Genomic DNA, 19,943 nt, shown 5'->3' on the forward strand with positions numbered 1-19,943 from the left:
CAGAGAGGAGTCAAGTAGCAGAGATCCTCTAGTGGAGGACAGGATGGGGGTGAGGAGAAGTAAAGTGGGAAAGAGGAAGACAGAAATAAAATATTTTCTTCTGGGCCAGGAGAGGGTCTTCAAAACTTAAGGCTAGTCTACACTGAAAACACTAAAGCACTGCCACGGCAGCACTTTAACATGGCTTGTGTGGTTGCGGCGCTCTCCCAGTGCTCTAAAAATCCCACCTCCATGAGGGGCATGGCTCCCAGTGCTGGTGCACTGTCTACACTGGTGCTTTACAGCACTGAAACATGCTGCGATCGGGGTGTGTTTTTTCACACCCCTGAGTGAGAAAGTTGCAGCGCTGTAAATTGCCAGTGTAGACAAGCCCTTAAATACTGTATTGCCAGAGTCCAATACAAGAGTTACGGCCCCAAGCAGTATCTAGGAACACCATCTGCATTCTTTCTCCACGGAACTGGGAGAGTTGGGCTTCTCAGCAGTTGTTTTGAATATCACTAGCAATCTTTCCCTTCCTCATCTTTTGTTTCAGCTTCTAGCTGTGCAGTTTAGTCTTGACTACTAAATGTCTCAATTTTTTTTTTTTTAAAACCCAAGTCAATTAATTAAAGATATAGCTTTAATCTGTTCAACCTGGAATAGGACTCAATATGTTATACATTATACCTTCTGCCAGCACAATGGCCACAATAAACGCTTTATTTCCATATATCAACCATGGCTATTACTACTGAATTTGATACAGTTGCTCTTCAGTTTTTCAAGTGGTTACAAACTGAAGAAATGCAGCATTAAGACAGTACATAAAAGTAATATATTGCTGGAACAATCTAACACAACAGATTACAAGGTTGCATAACTACAGGAAGTCTGCTGAAGCGCTATAGTCACGTTGTTTCAAATGACTCAGTGGCATGTAAATTTAAAATACCATATTCTGAGGGTATACAAGTGCTGAACACAACAAAACAGCTCTTTTCCAAGGTTTATTAATACTGATATAGAAAAATTTTAAGAGATACATTAGTAACTTCCACAAAAGTAAAGAATTGTATATTTAAATGGGAATACCTTGAAGTACAATCTTGAAAAATTCTGTTCCATTTCCAAGTTTAGTTAAAGGGTAGGAGATAATAACTGTTCCCTGAAATGAAAGAAGAAACAAACAAACAAAAATATTTGATTAACAAAAAACTCTAAAATAAAGCTATGAGCAACTCTGGGTCACTGCAATAAAAATAACTGGTAGAAGCTTCAAAGCACAAAGCCAGTGTCCAGCATGAATTAATGTTATTCTGGTTTGACAAACAGATTGTGGGGGCGGTTTAGAGTAATTTGGTGGTCAAGGTTAAGAAGATATGAGAGCAAGTAAGTGAATTTTAACCAAAAGCTGTCAGGTCTAAGAGGGGTTTGACATTGAGCAATTCAACCATCTAGGCTAGAGCAACGAGAAAGGAAGAAAGCAAGTGGCTAACAGGTGACCAAAACTAAATTAATCACTGCTTTTCATTACGTCTGGTATATTTTATTTTTTTATACATGTTCTTGGACTTTCCACTTGGAGAAAAGAGGCACATATCCGGTGAGAAGTTAACTAAAGCAAGTAAACAAGAGAAGGCAGGAAAACAATAGCCTCTCAGAATACAGGAAATAATATTTAGACAGAGGAACATAACAAAATAATTAACTGAGAGTTACAAACCAGGAGATAAAAATATGTAGGCACTAAAAATAAATTTGATTTCTGAGGAAGACTCAAGTGGACAGACACATAAGCAACTCTCAACAACATTTCTGCAAGAGTTATCAGTAGTTGCTACACAGATGCTAATGAGTACCTCAGAAATGTAGGCCATGTACTTAAAGGAGGTAACCACAAAGATAGGTTTTGCTAGTTAAGGGCAAATGAAGGGCTAATTCACAGAAGTAAAAAAAAAGTGTCTAAAGAGGTGATGCAAAATAATCAGAAGATACAATGGATTGCAAATATTCTGGAGGGAAGTATTGAGACGTGTGTGAAATTAGAGTCAAGAGACAAAAGTAAAGAAATTCATATGGGAATAAATAATCCTCTATATAAATGTATTTAAGACGTGGAGAACTGATCAGAATATTGGTATCATGCAAACCCGGGGCATGTAGAGTTGAATCACACCATTGTGTGACTGTTGCAAATACTTTTTGGCTGTACAGGGTAACCTACTAACAATCAAACTCCGTTTACACCGAAGTCAAATGGAAGCACAGAATTATATCATTGCATTCCAATTCTAGTTATACTGGACATCTGCTCAGAATGAATGAATGGGGCAAAAATGGGATTTTACCATAAAAAGGTTAATTAACAGAACATGTAAGTCAACTGAGTGCATTCCTCCACATTTGGCAGGTTTAGTGCTATGTCCATTTTAAAAATAGAACAATATGAAGAATGGTTCAGCGGGAAGAAAAACATGATAAGGTTTGAAAAATAAATCTATATCTATCTATCTGTAAGAGAACTGGGTATGTTCAGTATGGAAAAACATGAGTGGAGTAGAGAGGGAGAAAGACAACCGTCTATAAAAACCACAAAAGGAGCATTAACAAGATGACAGGTATGTTATTACCAGCCAACCAGGACAGAAAGAATCATAGTGGTCTTATATAGCATCACGGGAAGTGTGGGTTAAATATTAGAAGACAGTGTTAGGCAGTGGAAACAGCTGTCAATGGAGGCAGGAAAGCTAAATGAGTATAGGCTACATATCAATAGCCATCTATTACAGACACTTTAAGAAATAAACAACATTGGGCAACTGACTAGTAACCAAAATAGAAGTCTCCACATTAAATCCAAATAATTTTTCTTTTTTTTCTAAAAAAAATAAATTAAAAACAAATCCATGTACCCCTAATCTCCAACATATTTCAAATAGAGTAGTGATTCAGAACATGTTGTACAGCTTTATTTCTGCCAAAGCAGCAATAGTGTTTCATTTAGAACAAAACAAAAAAAAAGTTATAACACTATTTATCATGGTAATAGTGCCACTTTTCAGGAGCAAGATGGCAAGTTTTATGGTGCAACATGAAATGTCATAAATGCACATTTTAATCACCAGCAAACACTAAAACAATGCTTTATAAAGGTACCGGAAATGTCCCTAAAAGTACCTAAAGAAACAGATTTTCCACTCATATTTTAATTTGGGGATTTATTTAAAATTACAAGTAAAGGATAACCTGTGTACAAGTTGTTAAAAAAAAATACACCGAATTTTGCCTGTTACCAGTAACATCAGTCTAAATCCATAGTTCCCCTGAATCTAACAGAGCTACCAGTGTAAAAGAGCAGAAACTGATTCAAGATGGGGGGGGAGGGAGGAAGGGAGAAAGCAACCTAAGAGTTAATTACAAGCTGTGATAAATGAAAGGCGGGCTCCCTTTTATGAACACAAGCTAGCTATAAAATCCCTCTTAGTAGCTGTCCTCTACTTGCTTTACCTGTAAAGAGTTAAAAAGTCTCCCTGCAATGCATAGGTAAAAAGAACGGAGCAGGCACTTGACCAAAAGAGCCAATGGGAAGGATAGAACTTTTTAAAATTGAGAAAAAACTTCCTGTTTGCCTCTCTCCGAGAACAACAGACCGAGAAAGGGGGAGCAAGTATGCTGTAAGAAGCTTGGGCCAGGTATGAAAAATCCTCAGTATCATACCTAAAACTACTCATTTGAAATCCCAGATATGTAAGTAGATCAGGAAATGTCTGGGAAGATGCGATTACGTTTATCTCTTTTTAGTTCTTTATGGCTTGTGGACTCCGCTGTGCTAACCCCAAATGCTTTTATTTTGCTTTTAACTTTTAAGCTGCACCTCAAGAAAGTTATTCTTGATGCTTAATCCTTGTAAGTGGGGTTTTTTTGTTTTTTTTTTAAATCTAGCAATAGCCTGAGTTTCCAGATGTATTTTCTTTCTTTTTGTTTCTAATAAAATTTACCCCACTGAAAGGAATTCCCAAGTGCACCTTCCTGGGTTCTCAAAGGATTTTTTTGCACTTGGGTGGTTGCAGCATCTACCCATCCAAGGTCAGAGAAAAGTTATAACCTTGTGAGTTTAATACAAGCCTAGAGTGGCCAGTATTAATTTTTAGAATCCTTGTGGGCCCCCAATTCCTGCACTCAGAGAGCCAGAGTGGGGAATCAGCCTTGACACAAGCAAAGGATAACCTGTGCACAAGTTGTTAAAAAAGAGACACCAAATTTTAATAAAAACAAATGAGGAAGAATAAGTGTTCTGGAACTTTTGTTGGAAGGAACTGTTCTTCATTTGAGTTCATTCTGCTGCAGCACTATATGCTGACCTAAGTTATCTGGTTTCATGCCCCTGCATTTAACATCTAGCATTAGTATAACACAGTGGTCCCCTGGGGGGACGCAGAGGAACATGCGGGGGCACGGGGGGAGGCAGCCCTGCAGTGAGGCCAGGGCCAGCCCCCACAGGAGTGGGGAAAGGAGCTCCACCCAGTCCCACTCTCCCCAGACCAACTCTGCTGCGACCCTGGCTGCCTGCTCCGCTGCCTGCTCCACCCCACCCCACCTCTGCCCTCATTCCCTCTCTGCCCCCAGGTCAGCTTCGCCTCTACTCCCAGCTCCTTCCCCCATCCCCAGTTCTGCCCCCAGCTCCACCACTGAGCACACTGTGCAGTAATGGAGGGAGGACACAGACAGATTCCATTACTGGTAAGGAGGTGGGGGGGCCCACAGCAGGAAAAGTTCGAGTACCACTGACAGAACATAAAAAGAAGGTTTAATCACTTGCACTATGGACTGGCTCTTAAAGACAACTTTCAAGTCTGGAAAACATTCTGTGCTAACCTGATAAAACTAAATAACGTCCTTTTCATTCAATGCAGTTGTGCTTTCACAGCAATGTAATCCTCAGCAGCTGGTTTACTAGAAAGGTATCTGATAACCTTCAAGACTTCATATGTAGATAAAGTACTTGCACTGCTTCAAATTAGGTGCACCTGGCTGATATAAACAACCATTTTGCTGCTTATGCGCTAATACATTTGTTAGTCTCTAAGGTGCCACAAGTACTCCTGTTCATTTTTCTCCAAGCACTCATGCAGTGTCTGGGTGCATCTTATCATGGTGTGTGTGTTTTGGTTTGCTTTTTTTCCCCCTCCTTTCTTTTTGCATTTCAGTACTCAGAAGCTTATCTGTGTCTTCTGGTAAAGTGACAAAATCCAGTTTTGTGACATAAATCAAGTGGGCTTTCAGTTAGTCTGCCTCATGTTTTGCGCATTTCTACTGATGCAGATACATACTATATATTCTACATGCTTAAAATTACATTTGATAGTTAGTGACAAAATTACACCATTGTCAGTTGGGCTGCACCTATCTTTGGAAAAGGAGCTGTCCTAATCCAAGTGTCCTACATAGCAAAAAGCATCAGGAAACCAAACATTGCACATTGCAATGACCAACAAGGAAAGCAATATTAAGGAGTTGTCTACACTACCGGGGTAAGTCGACTTAAGTTACGCTACTCCAGCTATGTGAATAACATAGCTTAGGTGGACTTACTGCAGTGTCTACATCAAGCTGCGTCGACAGGAGACACTCTCCCATCGACTTACCTTACTCCTCTCGTTACGGTGGAGTACAGGAGTCGATCAGAGAGAGCTCTGCGGTTGATTTAGTGGGTCTTCACTAGACCCGCAGCAGCATCGATCCATGGTAAGTGCAGACGTGGCCTAAGTATTTGCAGTGACACTGCAAGAACTATTTGTAAATGGCTTTCATTGGAGTAGCTATGAATTGCCCCACTTTCTTTCTTCCCCAACTACCACTAGAAAACTTATGTTCCTAAAGCTCCTCCTCCAAATGTTCCCCAAGAAGTACAGGAGATGTGCCAAGAAGTTAAACATGTTCCATTAAGTAGTACGTGTTTCGGGCTTATGACCAGTACTTGCTCACTTTCACAGCACTGTCCCTCACGTATCCAAACACCTTCGTGAAAAGGTTTGGAAAATGGTTTACAATGTATAGTCTCCACATTCCAACAGAATAGCTTGGACGCTCATTTCAGCTGGCAGTTAAACTTAAGAAAACAAAACTTTTGTCTGAAAATATTTTATAACTTATGCCTAAACAAACATCTAAAATTAGTGGGTCTACTTTTGCAGTTTAGTACTTCGTATCTAGTCAGTTTCACCGATTCCCCTGAGCAGTCAGTTTCATACAGCAAAAGGAGAGGGGAACTTTAAAACCAAAAAAAAAAAACCAAAAAACCAAAAAACCACAAACAAACAAAAACAGGAAAATGTGATTGTAAAACTACAAAATACAGTGGGGAGATTCAGGGCAGCTGTAGCAAGAGGATTTTCTTTTTAAACTAGACTAAATTCCATGCTGCTATCTGTTCCTTTATCACCTTTGCTGAGTCAGGATAAATTCATTGAGGACAAAATGAATTTAGACATTGGCCAAAAAATTAAAAATTGATTCGATTCGTTTTCTTTTAGCTCTGCAACATGGTAATTCCTCTAGAGAGCGACAGTAACTATGGATTCAGAGTAGAAGCCTTGTTAGTCTGTATCTGCAAAAAGAAAAGGAGGACTTGTGGCATCTTAGAGACTAACAAATTTATTTGAGCATAAGCTTTCGTGAGCTATAGCTCACTTCATCGGATGCATTCTATGGAGTTCAACCACTGAGATGATCTCAGGCTATTTTACGGTTGCTCACAGCTAGCCATGCAAAACTGGATTCTCCAGAGCACTTAGCACTCAACATTAAAAAAGGATTAGATTGCTAACTGTATTGTTTTGTGCCAAACAACTCTTTCACAGTCACCTGCTTATTCCTAGAAGAGGCTGCAGCAGAATCAAGCTCTCTCAATGTGAGACAAGGGTCCTAGAAGGCAATTGTATCTAGCTTCTCCTTTACAATCAGCTAAAATATTGCACTATCACCAGACACACTAAACATTCTACTTTCCAACTGCAGATGTAGATTTTGGCAGAAGTATTTCCTAAGTTCGAATCTGCTTTTGTCTGCCTCAACGTTTTACTACATGTCCAGTAATTCTGTACAGTCTGTCACATTTGCTTGCAGATGTGCTTACTCCAAAGAGTACAGATATCCGAAAGTGGGAGGAAAGGAGAAACACAGAACTTAGGAGAATGTGTTTTTTCCTGAAAGACTTTAGGGGGTGGGGATGTCATGTCCCTTTTCACTTCAATTCTCAAAAATATTTCCTCTCATCTTCTTGGGAATAATTCACTCCACCTCAAGAAATTGCAGCAACAAGCCCTTCCTGCAGACTAAACCACCTAGTATATGGAGGATTGAAGACAACACAAAAAGTATAGAGAAAGGAGGCCTAAACCTCTCTTGGCCACACACAACACGATAGCAATTAGAAATGAATTCTCTTTCTTTTAAACTCCTGTGTTTTCCCCTTTCCCCCATTACTCTTAGTGATCTGGTCCGCAGGTTCAGCCCCCCACAGAAACAACAATCAGGCCAGATGGCTTGTGGCAAGATCTCACTAGCATCCCCACACCGTATGGGAAATGGATCTCTGTATCACATCCACCTCACAGGCCTTTCTCTGAATGTGCACAATATGCAAAACAATGATCGAAAGTTTGAACTGCCGGGCTTGTTTGGCTTTTTCTTCTAAACAGAGATTGTTTTTCACAGCAGACCTAATGAAAGTTTAGGATATTGATTCCCATCCCCCCCAAGTGTTTGGGATGATAAAACGGATTTAAAGTTACATTCACAGAAATCTTATTAAAGTAAACATTTTGATAAAAGAACACAATAAGGCCTCACATTTTAAGAAATAGATCTAAGGTGTCTATTTCACTAACATTCTGTGCCTGAAGCTGAGAACACACTCCTAAATGTGAACTGCTCCATACCCCCTACATTTCCCAGTCTGGAACAACTAACTACTTGGCAACCAAACATTGCTATTATCAATGTAGCACATTTTATAGCAAGGGCATAAAGAGGAAAAAACAATTACATTTTGATGTGGTAGCTGCTATTAGAATAATTGTCTTCATAAAACTGGAAGATTGAATTGCTTTGTATAAGAAATGAGAAACGCCTTTAAAAATCACCAGACCAGAAAAGTGATTTTAATCCATAGTGCTGTCATTTTAGGGTAGTTCCCTTTCTTTGATTGTTTATCTAATCAAGCCCAAAAAAACGCTCCCAAAACTGCAATTTTTTGGAATACAAATGCTATAAAGAAAATGGTAAAGTATTTTAAACAACGACTTAGATCCAGGGAGGATATACAGATGCCGGGGCCATGTAAGGGGAGCTTACGCATGCCTTATACATTTAGCATTTTTTTTATTTATTTATTTTTTTAAAGATGACCAATATCCTCTTGCTAGTAAGTTACCTGAAAGTATTTGTTGGCCTGATCACAACCCATTTGCAGGTATTTTAAATCCACTTTCTGCAGATGGCTTGGTAGTAGAGTTTCAAGAGAGCCATCAATGACTTGAACAGACATAGCTGCTTTATCTAAGTGAGATTAAAAATAAAGGCATCAATTAGTCACATATTACTAACCTGTACAGTAAAGAAATAATTAAATCTTGTTGCAACTTTGGTTTGAATGTGAAGTCACTTCAATTGAGCTGAAGTTCAACTGCTTCATTTGGCATATTTATAATCTTCAACAACAGATGAGCTCAAATATCTTACTGATGTTAGCAGGATGCAAAGCATATCAAAGGAGCACTTGCCTGACGTGAGGTCTCAAGTTAAGCCTTTTCAATTTGCAAGCTTTTCAGCTATTTTTTTTTTTTAAGAATTCATTTTATATTAAGTTTCTGTAACAAAATAATGCTCACACATAATACTTAAAACAGAAAAAAGAACAAAATGGGCATCATGAGTATCATTTGCCCATAAAATCCATATAAAATAGTAAGTATCAGACCCTGACCTGGGAAGTCAGAATAGATATTTTTATGTCATTACCAGCAGTTTATTGCAATTCAAAAAAGCTACCACAATTTCTGTTGGGGGGAAAGAAAAAAAGTCATTCGAAGTATAGCATGAATTTGGTATAAAAACAATTTTAATAAGATGTACAGAACTGTGTTCACAAGTTCTCATACAAATAAGTAGACATAAGAATAATGCATATAGTGATTTAATAAAAACTAGACTCAACTGATTTTTCAAGATACCAGATGATAAAATAAATTTTATTTAGAAAGGAGTATAAACACTGCCAAATTAAATGTAAAAACGTAATAAGAAAAGCCAAAAAGGAGTTTGAAGAACAGCTAGCCAAAAACTCAAAAGGTAATAAAATGTTTCTTAAGTACGTCAGAAGCAGGAAGCCAGCTAAACAATCAGTGGGGCCCCTGGACAAAAGGAGCACTTAAAGACGATAAAGTTATCGCAGAGAAACTAAATGAATTCTTTGCTTCAGTCTTCACACCTGAGGATGTTAGGGAGATTCCCAAACCTGAGCCGTCTTTTGTAGGTAACAAATCTGAGGAATTGTCACAGACTGAAGTGTCATTAGAGGTGTTTTTGGAATTAATTGAGAAACTTAACTGTAATAAGTCACCGGGACCAGATTCCATTCACCCAAGAGTTCTGAAAGAACTCAAATGTGAAATTGCAGAACTATGGTTGGTAACCTGTCCTTTAAATCACCTACCGTACCCAATGACTGGAAAATAGCTAATGTAACACCAATATTTAAGAAGGTCTCTAGAGGCGATGTTGGCAATTACAGACCGGTAAGTCTAACGTCAGTACTGGGCAAATTAGTTGAAACAATAGTAAAGAATAAAATTGTCAGACACATAGAAGAATATAAATTGTTGTACAAAAGTCAATATGGTTTCTGTAAAGGGAAATCATGACTTACTAATTTATTAGAGTTCTTTGAGGGGATCAACAAACTGTGTCCACTGGATCCCCCTTGTCCACACGTGTACTTAGATTTCCAGAAAGCCTTTGACAAGGTCCCTCACCAAAGACTCTTATGTAAATTAAGTTGTCATGGGATAAGAGGGAAGATCCTTTCATGGACTGAGAACTGGGTAAAAGACAGGGAACAAAGGGTAGGAATAAATGGTAAATTTTCAGAATGGAGAGGGGTAACTAGTGCTGTTCCCCAAGGGTCAATCATAGGACCAATCCTATTCAACTTATTCATAAACGATCCAGAGAAAGGGGTAAACAGTGAGGTGGCAAAGTTTGCAGATGATACTAAACTGCTCAAGATAGTTAAGACCAAAGCAGACTGTGAAGAACTTCTAAAAGATCTCACAAAACTAAGTGGTTGGGCAACAAAATGGCAAACTAAATTTAATGTGGATAAATGTAAAGTAATGCACATTGGAAAAAAATAACCCCAACTATACATACAATATGACGGGGGCTAATTTAGCTACAACTAATCAGGAGAAAGATCTTGGAGTCATCGTGGATAGTTCTCCGAAGACGTCCACACAGTATGCAGCGGCAGTCAAAAAAGCAAACGGGATGTTAGGAATCATTTAAAAAGGGATAGAGAATAAGATGGAGAATATCTTATTGCCCTTATATAAATCCATGGTATGCCCACATTTTGAATACTGCATACAGATGTGGTCCCCTCATCTCAAAAGAGATATACTAGCATTAGAAAACGTTCAGAAAAGGGCAACTAAAATGATTAGGGGTTTGGAACAGGTCCCATATGAGGAGAGTTTAAAGAGGCTAGGACTTTTCAGCTTGGAAAGGAGACTAAAGGGGAATATGATAGAGGTATATAAAATCATGAGTGGTGTGGAGAAAGTGAATAAGGAAAAGTTATTTACTTGTTCCCATAATATAAGAACAAGGGGCCACCAAATGAAATTAATGGGTAGCAGGTTTAAAACAAATAAAAGGAAGTTCTTCTTCATTCAGCACAGTCAACCTGCGGAGCTCCTTGCCTGAGAAGGCTGTGAAGGCTAGAACTATTTAAAAGAGAACTGGATAAATTCATGGAGGTTAAGTCCATTAATGGCTATTAGCCAGATGGGCAAGGAATGGTGTCCCTTGCCTCTGTTTGTCAGAGGATGGAGATGGATGGCAGCAGAGAGATCACTTGATCGTTACTTGTTAGGTTGACTCCCTCTGGGGCACCTGGCATTGGCCACTGGTGGTAGACAAGATACTGAGCTGGATGGATCTTTGGTCTGACCCAGTATGGCCATTCTTATGTTCTTAATTTTGTTTTATTTCTTCATACTTAGTCTTTTTAGAAGATGTCCACTTTAAATAGAACTTCCTGCCCTTTTAGTCTTGTCCTTCTGTTGGTTTCAGGCAAACTAACCAAAATACTTTATATTTTCTAACTCAGAAATCACATCCCTTGGCCCATGCCGCTTCCCACAGCCCCCATTGGCTTGGGACAATGAACCATGGCCAGTGGGAGCTGTGATCGGCCTAACCTGCAGATGCTGCAAGTAAACAAACCAGCCCGACCTGCCAATGGCTTTCCCTGGCAGGCCGCGTGCCAAAGATTGCCGATCCTTGATATACAGGATGTTAAAGAACATCAAGAAACTGATTTTCTGCACTTTCCAATTAACATGAATCCTTTTTCATCTCACTACTTAAGAACTCTTAAAACAATATTTCATTTTACTTTAAGAGAATTAACTGTGTTCATTACTTTGGTCCATTCAAATTACTTGTTTCCTACCATTTCTTTCAACTCTAGGCTTGTTGAATCATCACATAACACTAATGATCCATTTGCAGTATTGATCATAAGCTTTTGCACTTTCTAAAGTAAAAATGAAAAACAATAATTCATCATGTTGAAGACTAAAAAGCTCGCCAGTGCATATGGAGCCAGATGCCTTCTCATCTCAGTTTTCTAGCAATTCAAAACCCAGAGCAAGTGACAATTCCCTCTATTCCTTCCCAAGTTAGTTCCTCCCTTCCCAGCATCCAAAGTTAGTTGAGTCCATCCACTATTCACACCTCCCTCACTGGTCATCCACTGCTGTTCCCATCTAAGCTACATCTACACTGCAACTCAGGGTGTAATCTGCAGCTCATGTGGAGCTACCCATGCTAGCTTTAAACTAACTACCTCACTAAAAAGAGCAGTGAGGATGTGGCAGCACAGGCTAGCAATGCGAGTATATACTCGGCAGGGTCAGGCAAGTTCGTGCAACCATGCTATTGTACTGAGCTCTTGACACACCAATAAGCCAAGGCAACTGTAGTGCGGGAAGGCTTGACAGTTATTCCTCAGCATGGTTACTGTACCTGGGACCCCTTCATTTGTTACTCCTGTAGGGCAGACTATCTACAATTGGCAGTAAAATATGTTCTCTGAATTTTTAGTCTAGTTTTATACCTTGGCCATAAAAGGTTCTGTTAACTTCTAACTATGGCAGAACCTCAGAGTTACAAACACCTAGGGAAGAAAGGTTGTTTGTAACTCTGAAATGTTTGTAACTCTAAACGAAACATTATGGCTGTTCTTTCAAAAGTTTACAACTGAACACTGACTTAATACAGCTTTGAACTTTATTGTGCAGAAGAAAAATTCTGTTTTTAACCATCTTAATTTAAATGAAACAAGCACAGAAACAGCTAACTTACCTTGTCAAATTTATTTTTTTAAACGTTCCCTTAATTTTTTTAGTAGTTTACATTTAACACAGTACTGTACTGTATTTGCGCTTTTTTTTTTGGTCTGTACTGCTGCCTGATTGCATACTTCCCATTCCAAATGAGGTGTGTCGTTAACCAGTTGTTTATAACCCAGGTGTTCGTAACTCTGAGGTTCTGCTGTATCGATATCAAATCCTTCCTTCAGACAATAATAAGTTAAAAAGCAATACCAGTAAAACCAATTTTTGGCTTCTTTACCTACTGTATCCATGCAACGAGGCATGTATGAGAAATCACAATATATTCTAGAAAATCTGTCAAATTAGCCCTCACCTGAGAATATTTACTCCTTACTTTGGGGGAGGGGTTGGTTTTTTAAACTGTAATGCAAATTTTGAAAAAATACCTTATATAACCAAGTAGCAAGACCTCTGGAAGCTCTTGATACTACATCTCACCAATTGCACAGTATCCCACTAACATACAGAATAAAATGATGAAAATAGTTCCTAGGCCAACAGTGCAACTGCCTTTTTCACTACTTTCTTCCTAATAAAGAGGCCTTGCAATGTAATGTATAGAAGACAGGGTCAAAAAATCCTCAGCATAATACTCAGAATACCGTACACTCTGAACTGCAAAGGAAGTTAGACCCACATTTATGGAACAAGTAAACAAGCAGATACTCAATCATAGGATATCAGGCTTGGAAGGGACCTCAGGAGGTCATCTAGTCCAACCCCCTGCTCAAAGCAGGACCAAACCCCAATTTTTGCCCCAGATTCCTAAATGGCCCCCTCAAGGATTGAACTCACAATCCTGGGTTTAGGAGGCCAATGCTCAAACCACTGAGCTATTCTTCCCCCTATCTCCTTGACTGACAACGATTACATAGACTTATTTTATTTAGCCTAGGTAGACAAAGAAAGCAACTTTGAAAACACTGATATTCTATAACATTACAAAGATTTTACAGTTGAAATACCCTATGATAGGACCACCCCACCCCCCAAAAAACCAATGGGTGAGGAGAGGGAGGTGAGTGCAATGGAGTGTGTAGTAGAAGCTTCCCCTACCAAATGACAAGGAGGAAACAGGTAGGAAGAGAATAAAAACCTCCTTCTATTGGCTATTGGAGCTTCAGATTCATCAGATGTCACCCTTGTTCTATTCGATATGAAATGTGGAACCTCCCCATGCAGGCTCCAAGATGGTAGAAATCTCAACACCCTCCTCATTCCAGTGCTGAAGGCAGAAGTTTTGGGCTTCCCCCTAAAGAGTCACTCCTGGAAATCACCAAAAATGTCCCAATGCCCCTTTTTATGAAGGATTGCCAAGCATCAGGCATCTCATGTGACAGTCCTGTCACGCATTTTGACATGTCAGTTGCATTCTCACATTCTGCTGAGCTGTAGGAAGGCAGGAAGCATGGGCCTGCAATTCTGCCTTTTGGCTGCCTGTTGCAGGAGCCTGAGACAGATGAAAGTGTGTACAGCAACGGAAGTGTTTATAACCACTAGAAGACACTCTCCTACAGAATCTGGGATTCCAGAGAGTCTCTATATTACTTTTCTGACTAGCAAATAGCTGTGAAACCTACTGGCAAAGTATGTGTTTTATCCCCTTTTGGTAGCTTCTGGCCCATAAAGAGGATAAGAGCCTACTACTGTTAACAGTTAGTCCATTAGCTCAAATAGTAAAGATATGTGCTGGGATCTGAAGATCCAAATCCTGCTGGATGACCCATGTGAGGTTTATTATGGTACCGCGTGATGGAATTTCTGTATTTTTCAGGATTGTTTTATGTTAGGATGTTACAGTAAAAAACTACATAAAAAGATTATGTTTGCAACATTAAACAAAGTTAGGAAACACTAAAATTAAGGTTAATTTGGTCCCTTGTGCTTTATTATACAATCTTTAATAATATGATTGCATACTCTTTTTTCCCCAGAGGACCCTTGCCTCATTTCATGCACAGAATGGACTGTGCTCTGGCAATAAATCTAGGTTCAGTATTTAATGAGACTGTTGTCTGTATGACCCCCTGCTTCATTAGTTGCAGAAGCTGGAACGTGTGTAGTGAATGAAGCTGGAGACTGCACGAAGATTAAGGAGGGTCTCATGGTGAAGGCAGCTGAATGCTGTTCTGGAGAATCAGATTCTATACCTGCCTCTGCCACAGAGTTCCTATGTGATGTTGAGCAAGACACTTAAAAACATTTCACAGGAACATTTCATGTGTGTTCCTCATACCTGAGTTGAGACCCTGGAGTCTGATTTGCAGAAGAATTGAATACTCACAGCTGCAACTGAAGTCAACAAGAGCTGTGCTTTGAACATACACGGTGCTATAAAGTAGTAAATGCTCTGAAAAAATCAGGTCCAAAGCATCTCAAATTGGGTTCCCAGAATTAGTGGATATCTTTTACATTAAAGTATCTGTGCCTCAGTTCCACATTTATAAAATGGGGATTCCACCACCTCACAGGGGGATTCGTGAAGATTAATTAAATGTTTTTGAAGCACTCAGATATTATGGAGAACCACAGAAAAGTCCAAAGGAAATTAAAAATTCTGTTTTCATAGGGTTTGGATGGTGTGCAGTACATGAAATATGGAGTCACAGACACTGAATGAAGATAGGTTTCAGAGTAGCAACAGTGTTAGTCTGTATTAGAAAAAGAAAAGGAGTACTTGTGGCATCTTAGAGACTAACAAATTTAATTGAGCATAAGCTTTCGTGAGCTACAGCTCACTTCATCAGATGCATTCAGTGGAAAATACAGTGGGGAGATTTATATACACAGAGAACATGAAACAAGGGGTGTTACCATACACAGTGTAAGGAGAGTGATCACTTAAGATGAGCTATTACCAGCAGGAGGGCAGGGGCAGGGGGAGGGAGAAAACCTTTTTTAGTGATAATCAAGGTGGGCCATTTCCAGCAGTTGACAAGAACATCTGAGGAACAGTGGGGGATGGGGGTGGGGAAATAGTTTTACTTTGTGTAATGACCCATCCACTCCCAGTCTCTATTCAAGTCTAAGTTAATTGAATCCAGTTTGCAAATTAATTCCAATTCAGCAGTCTCTCGTTGGAGTCTGTTTTTGAAGTTTTTTTGTTGAAGAATTGCTACTCTTAGACCTGTAATCGAGTGACCACAGAGACTGAAGTATTCTCCAACTGGTTTTTGAATGTTATACTTCTTGACATCTGATTTGTGTCCATTTACTCTTTTACGTAGAGACTGTCCAGTTTGACCAATGTACATGACAGAGGGACATTGCTGGCACGTGATGGCATATATCACACTGGTAGGTGCGCAGGTGAATGAGCCTCTCGTATATAAATCTCCCCACTGTATTTTCCACTGAATGCATCCGATGAAGTGAGCTGTAGCTCACGAAAGCTTATGCTCTAATAAATTTGTTAGTCTCTAAGGTGCCACAAGTCCTCCTTTTCTTTTTGTGAATGAAGATAAAAAGCACCCATTTAGTGCACAGAACAATGCAAGGATCCTGTGGGAGGAAAAAAATAGGATACAATCGTGTAAGTAAAGACTATGGTAAGGCATACGTGACAGGAAGGATAATCTAAGGATTAGGGCACTAGCCTAACACATGGCCAGACCCTGCTCCACTACAGACTTCTTTTCTGACCTTCTGAAAGTCATTTATCTTCCCTATGCCTTTGTTTTCCATCTGTAAAATATCCAAAGCAATTTGTACAGAATCATGCACGGTTTAGAAGGGAGGGGATCTCACACCCCAGCCCTCCCAAATGCAAACGGAGGCCTCCCTAACGTTTTAACTCTTACTAGGAAACCCCCTTCCCCCTCGGCACCTGGGCAGGAGCGATAGCCATAACAGGAGACTCACCTGTAACGATCACAGGCCAGGCAGCAGCTCCCCCTTAGCTGAGCCCCTTTCCTATCCCAACCAAAACAAAGCAACGGCCCCACTGCGGACGTCCCTAGCCTGGGCAGGACGCAGCCCTCAGCTGGCTCTGGCAAAGAGGACTGAGCAGAGGGGTCCCCCCGGCCGGCTCGGTACCCAGAACCCTGCAGGGAAGCGCCTTTGCCTCGCGACCTGGGTACAAATCCCCGCGCCGCCGCCGCTCCCGCCTCCCTCCACGTCACTGCCTCTCTCTGGGAAAATGGCGGCCTCCGCGCTCCCCTCCCTCCCCCGACACGGGGTGCACCCGCCCCGCCCGGCAGGGGCAAGGTGACCAAGGCGAAGCCAAACAGCCGCCATTTTGCTTGTGGGCTGAAGCGCCGTCTGCGTCCGTTAACGGGTGGCCGGAGTTGAGATGGCAGGATCTGGACGCAGAGGAGGCGGCTATAACGAGGCATCGAGGGTGGGGGGAAGGGAGTGATTACACCTCTTGTGGCTATGGTGGAGTTCCAGGGTATTTTTTCCTGTCTACCTCGTGTGTCTATCTCTGTCTCTTTCTCTCTGCAGGGCGCTTGGTTGGGCTGCTTGCTCGGGTTCAGCCTGTTGTGCGAAATGGCGGCTGCTGTCTTGCTGGGTTTGGTTTTGTTGTTGTTGGTTTTTTTTCCTTCTTTCCCCTCCCTATTTCTCTCCCCCGCCTCTAGCTTGGCCACTTCTCAGTCCTCACCGCGGGGTGTCAAGAAGAGGAGGAGGAGGGAGCGGACTGCATTGAAGCCAATGGCCAGGCTGGGTGGGCTGCCCAGGCGTGCCCGGAGTGGCTGCTGCTGACACAGACTATCAGGGTTGGAAGGGACCTGAGGAGGTCATCACGTCCAGCCCCCTGCTCCAAGCAGGACCAATCCCCAGCTAAATCATCCCAGCCAGGGCTTTGTCAAGCCTGACCTTGAAAACCTCCAAGGAAGGAGATTCCACCGCCTCCCTAGGTAACCCATTCCAGTGCTTCACCACCCTCCTAATGAAAAAGTTTTTTCTATGATTCCTCAATCTTGCAGCTGGGCAAGTCTGAGGAGCTGTCGGGGGAGGCTGGTACAAAGGGAGAAAACGGGCGCCATGATCCCAGCGCTGGGGAATCTGAGGGCTCGGAGACTGAGTCGAGCTCAGGGGAAAGGAACGAGAAGGCCCTGACAACCATCACCCAAGCAGTGCCGAGACTGAGGAGATAAGCTGGGGGCGAGGGCCAGCCTGAGCCTGTATTTGTCCGTTAAGTCCTCCCTCGTGCCATGTCCATTTCACAAAGGGGGTTTCCTCACGATATTAAATTGTTCGAGGGCCGAGGGCCAGGGAGTGCGCCCTGCGATCAAAAAATGCCAGAAAGGGGCAGGCTAGGGAACCGCAAGGGCGAGGGAACTGCGTCTGAGTGGAGACTTGGGGTGATCGTGCAGCGGAGTCCACGGGGCAGGAGTTCGGGCCCAAAATGATGCTGCGGGTGATCTCAAGTGCATAGCGAGACCCTGTCTTCCGCAGGGACGCAGACATGGAAACCTGTCTTCAGCCTGCCCGCGAGTGAGCCCCTGCGCCAGCCTACCTCCGACCTCTTGTGAGACTGGCCCAGCCCTGCCGGCCCACACGCGCTTTGGGGGGGGGGGAGGCTGCGAGACCAAGGCAGTCTCCCCCACGCAGAGTGAGACGGGGATGAGACTGAAGCCCATTTGGTGAACGATGGAGGGTTGCTAGCTGAGGGGATCTTCCCCTCTTCCCCCCCACTTAGTGGAGACCTGAGGCAGGTCTGGCTGAGGAAGTGTCTCCACAAGTGACTGAGGTTTAGCGCAGGCCTGCCTAGGGGAATCTCCTCCAAGGAACGAGACTGGGGCACTAGGGCCAGCTTTGCCTGTGAGGCTCCCCTTTAGTGAATGATACCTGTGGGGGCAGGTCTGGGGCAGCTCTGATCTGGACTAGCCACAGGCAGAGCAAGAGGTAAGTATGTGAAAGACAGGCGCAGCCCCTCTGTTTATGCTGAGCTCCTGCCCTTCCCTCACATCCCCTCCCTGTGTGTGCCGCCCACACAGCGCACTGCATTCCCTCCCTGGCTTCAGCCCCTCTAGCGATGGCTGGGTGAGGGAGGGGAGGCAGCTGCTGGGGTTTCATTCGACGCCCACCAGGGGCTGAGCGAGCCTCCTTCAGTGCGCAAACTCGGGGCACCACATAAAAGCTGGGCTGGCAGCTCTTTACCCTGCCTTGATGGAGCCGCCACAAACGGGTGACCAGAGAAGCCGCTAGCCACCGTGCCATAGCCTACCCTTCCCCGTGCCTTGGGCACAGAGGGGCTGTAAAGAACCACTGCTGGGACAGGAGGGAGTTGAGATGACAGGATCTGGACGCAGAAGAGGCGGCTATAACGAGGCATCAAGTATGGGGGGAGGGAGTGATTAAATGTCTTGTGGCTATGGTGGAGTTCCAAGGTATTTTTTCCTGTCTAACTCGTGTGTGTATCTCTGTCTCTTTCTCTCTGTAGGGCACTTGGTTGGGCTGCTTGTTCGGGTTCAGCCTGTTGTGCGAAATGGTGGCTGCTGTCTTGGTGGGTTTGGTTTTGTTGTTGTTGGTTTTTTTCCTTCTTTCCCCTCCTATTTCTCTCCCCCACCTCTAGCTTGGCCACTTCTCAGTCCTTACCGCGGTTCGCTCCGGTGTCAAGAAGAGGAGGAGGAGGGAGCAAACTGCATTGAAGCCAATAGCCAGGCTGGGTGGGCTGCCCAGGCGTGCCCGGATTGGCTGCTGCTGACATCATCTTGCAGCAGGGGCACCTGCAGCTGGGCAAGTCTGAGGAGCTGTCGGGGGAGGCTGGTACAAAGGGAGAAAACGGGCGCCATGATCCCAGCGCTGGGGAATCTGAGGGCTCGGAGACTGAGTCAAGCTCAGGTGAAAGGAACGAGAAGGCCCTGACAACCATCACCTAAGCAGTGCCGAGACTGAGGAGATAAGCTGAGGAGAGGGCCAGCCTGAGCCTGTATTTGTAACTGCATCAGTACAAGATGGCACAGGGTCTCCCTGGAGAGGGATGGGAGTCTGCCGGAGGTCATGTGACCATGTTGCATTCTTGTGGGGTTGTCTGGCTGCAGACCAAGCAGGTGGAGACAGCAGTGGCTGCTGCTGGGGCGTAGTCCGCGCTTCCTTCCCCCCCCGCCCCCCCGCAAGCTGGAGAGTCTGGGTGGATTTTTATTTCCCTTCCCTATTACCCATCTGCAGAAGGGTGTATCTGATGCTGCGGAGGAAGGTTCTCACTTCTTGTCCCATTCTCCACCCCCAGGATGTGGCAGCTCCTGGCGCAAGTTCATTCCTCCTCTTCTCTGCATTGAGCTTAGTTGCTGCAGAAGAAAGTTCTTGTTCTTCCTCTCCCTGCCCCAGCTGCCA

General features: G+C 42.8%; 1 protein-coding gene across 3 annotated transcripts in view; it reads right to left on the bottom strand.

Annotated features, from left to right (window-relative positions):
* POT1 (protection of telomeres 1) overlaps nucleotides 1-19,239 on the bottom strand; it is a 150,257-nt gene extending 131,018 nt beyond the window's left edge. Inside the window, exons 1-3 of one of the 3 annotated variants that reach the window (XM_038410215.2) lie at nucleotides 16,527-19,239; nucleotides 8,417-8,541; nucleotides 1,075-1,147 (exon numbers count right to left, since the gene is read on the bottom strand). In XM_038410215.2, coding sequence (XP_038266143.1) covers nucleotides 1,075-1,147; nucleotides 8,417-8,530 — 187 coding nt within the window. In that variant the 5' untranslated portion in view covers nucleotides 8,531-8,541; nucleotides 16,527-19,239. The remainder of the gene's footprint in view (nucleotides 1-1,074; nucleotides 1,148-8,416; nucleotides 8,542-16,526) is intronic. The other 2 variants (XM_038410206.2, XM_038410224.2) reach the window with 2 other exon arrangements.
* Nucleotides 19,240-19,943: the final 704 nt, after the last annotated feature.

This window comes from Dermochelys coriacea, chromosome 1 (genome assembly GCF_009764565.3).
Source record: "Dermochelys coriacea isolate rDerCor1 chromosome 1, rDerCor1.pri.v4, whole genome shotgun sequence".
Taxonomy (NCBI): domain Eukaryota; kingdom Metazoa; phylum Chordata; order Testudines; family Dermochelyidae; genus Dermochelys; species Dermochelys coriacea.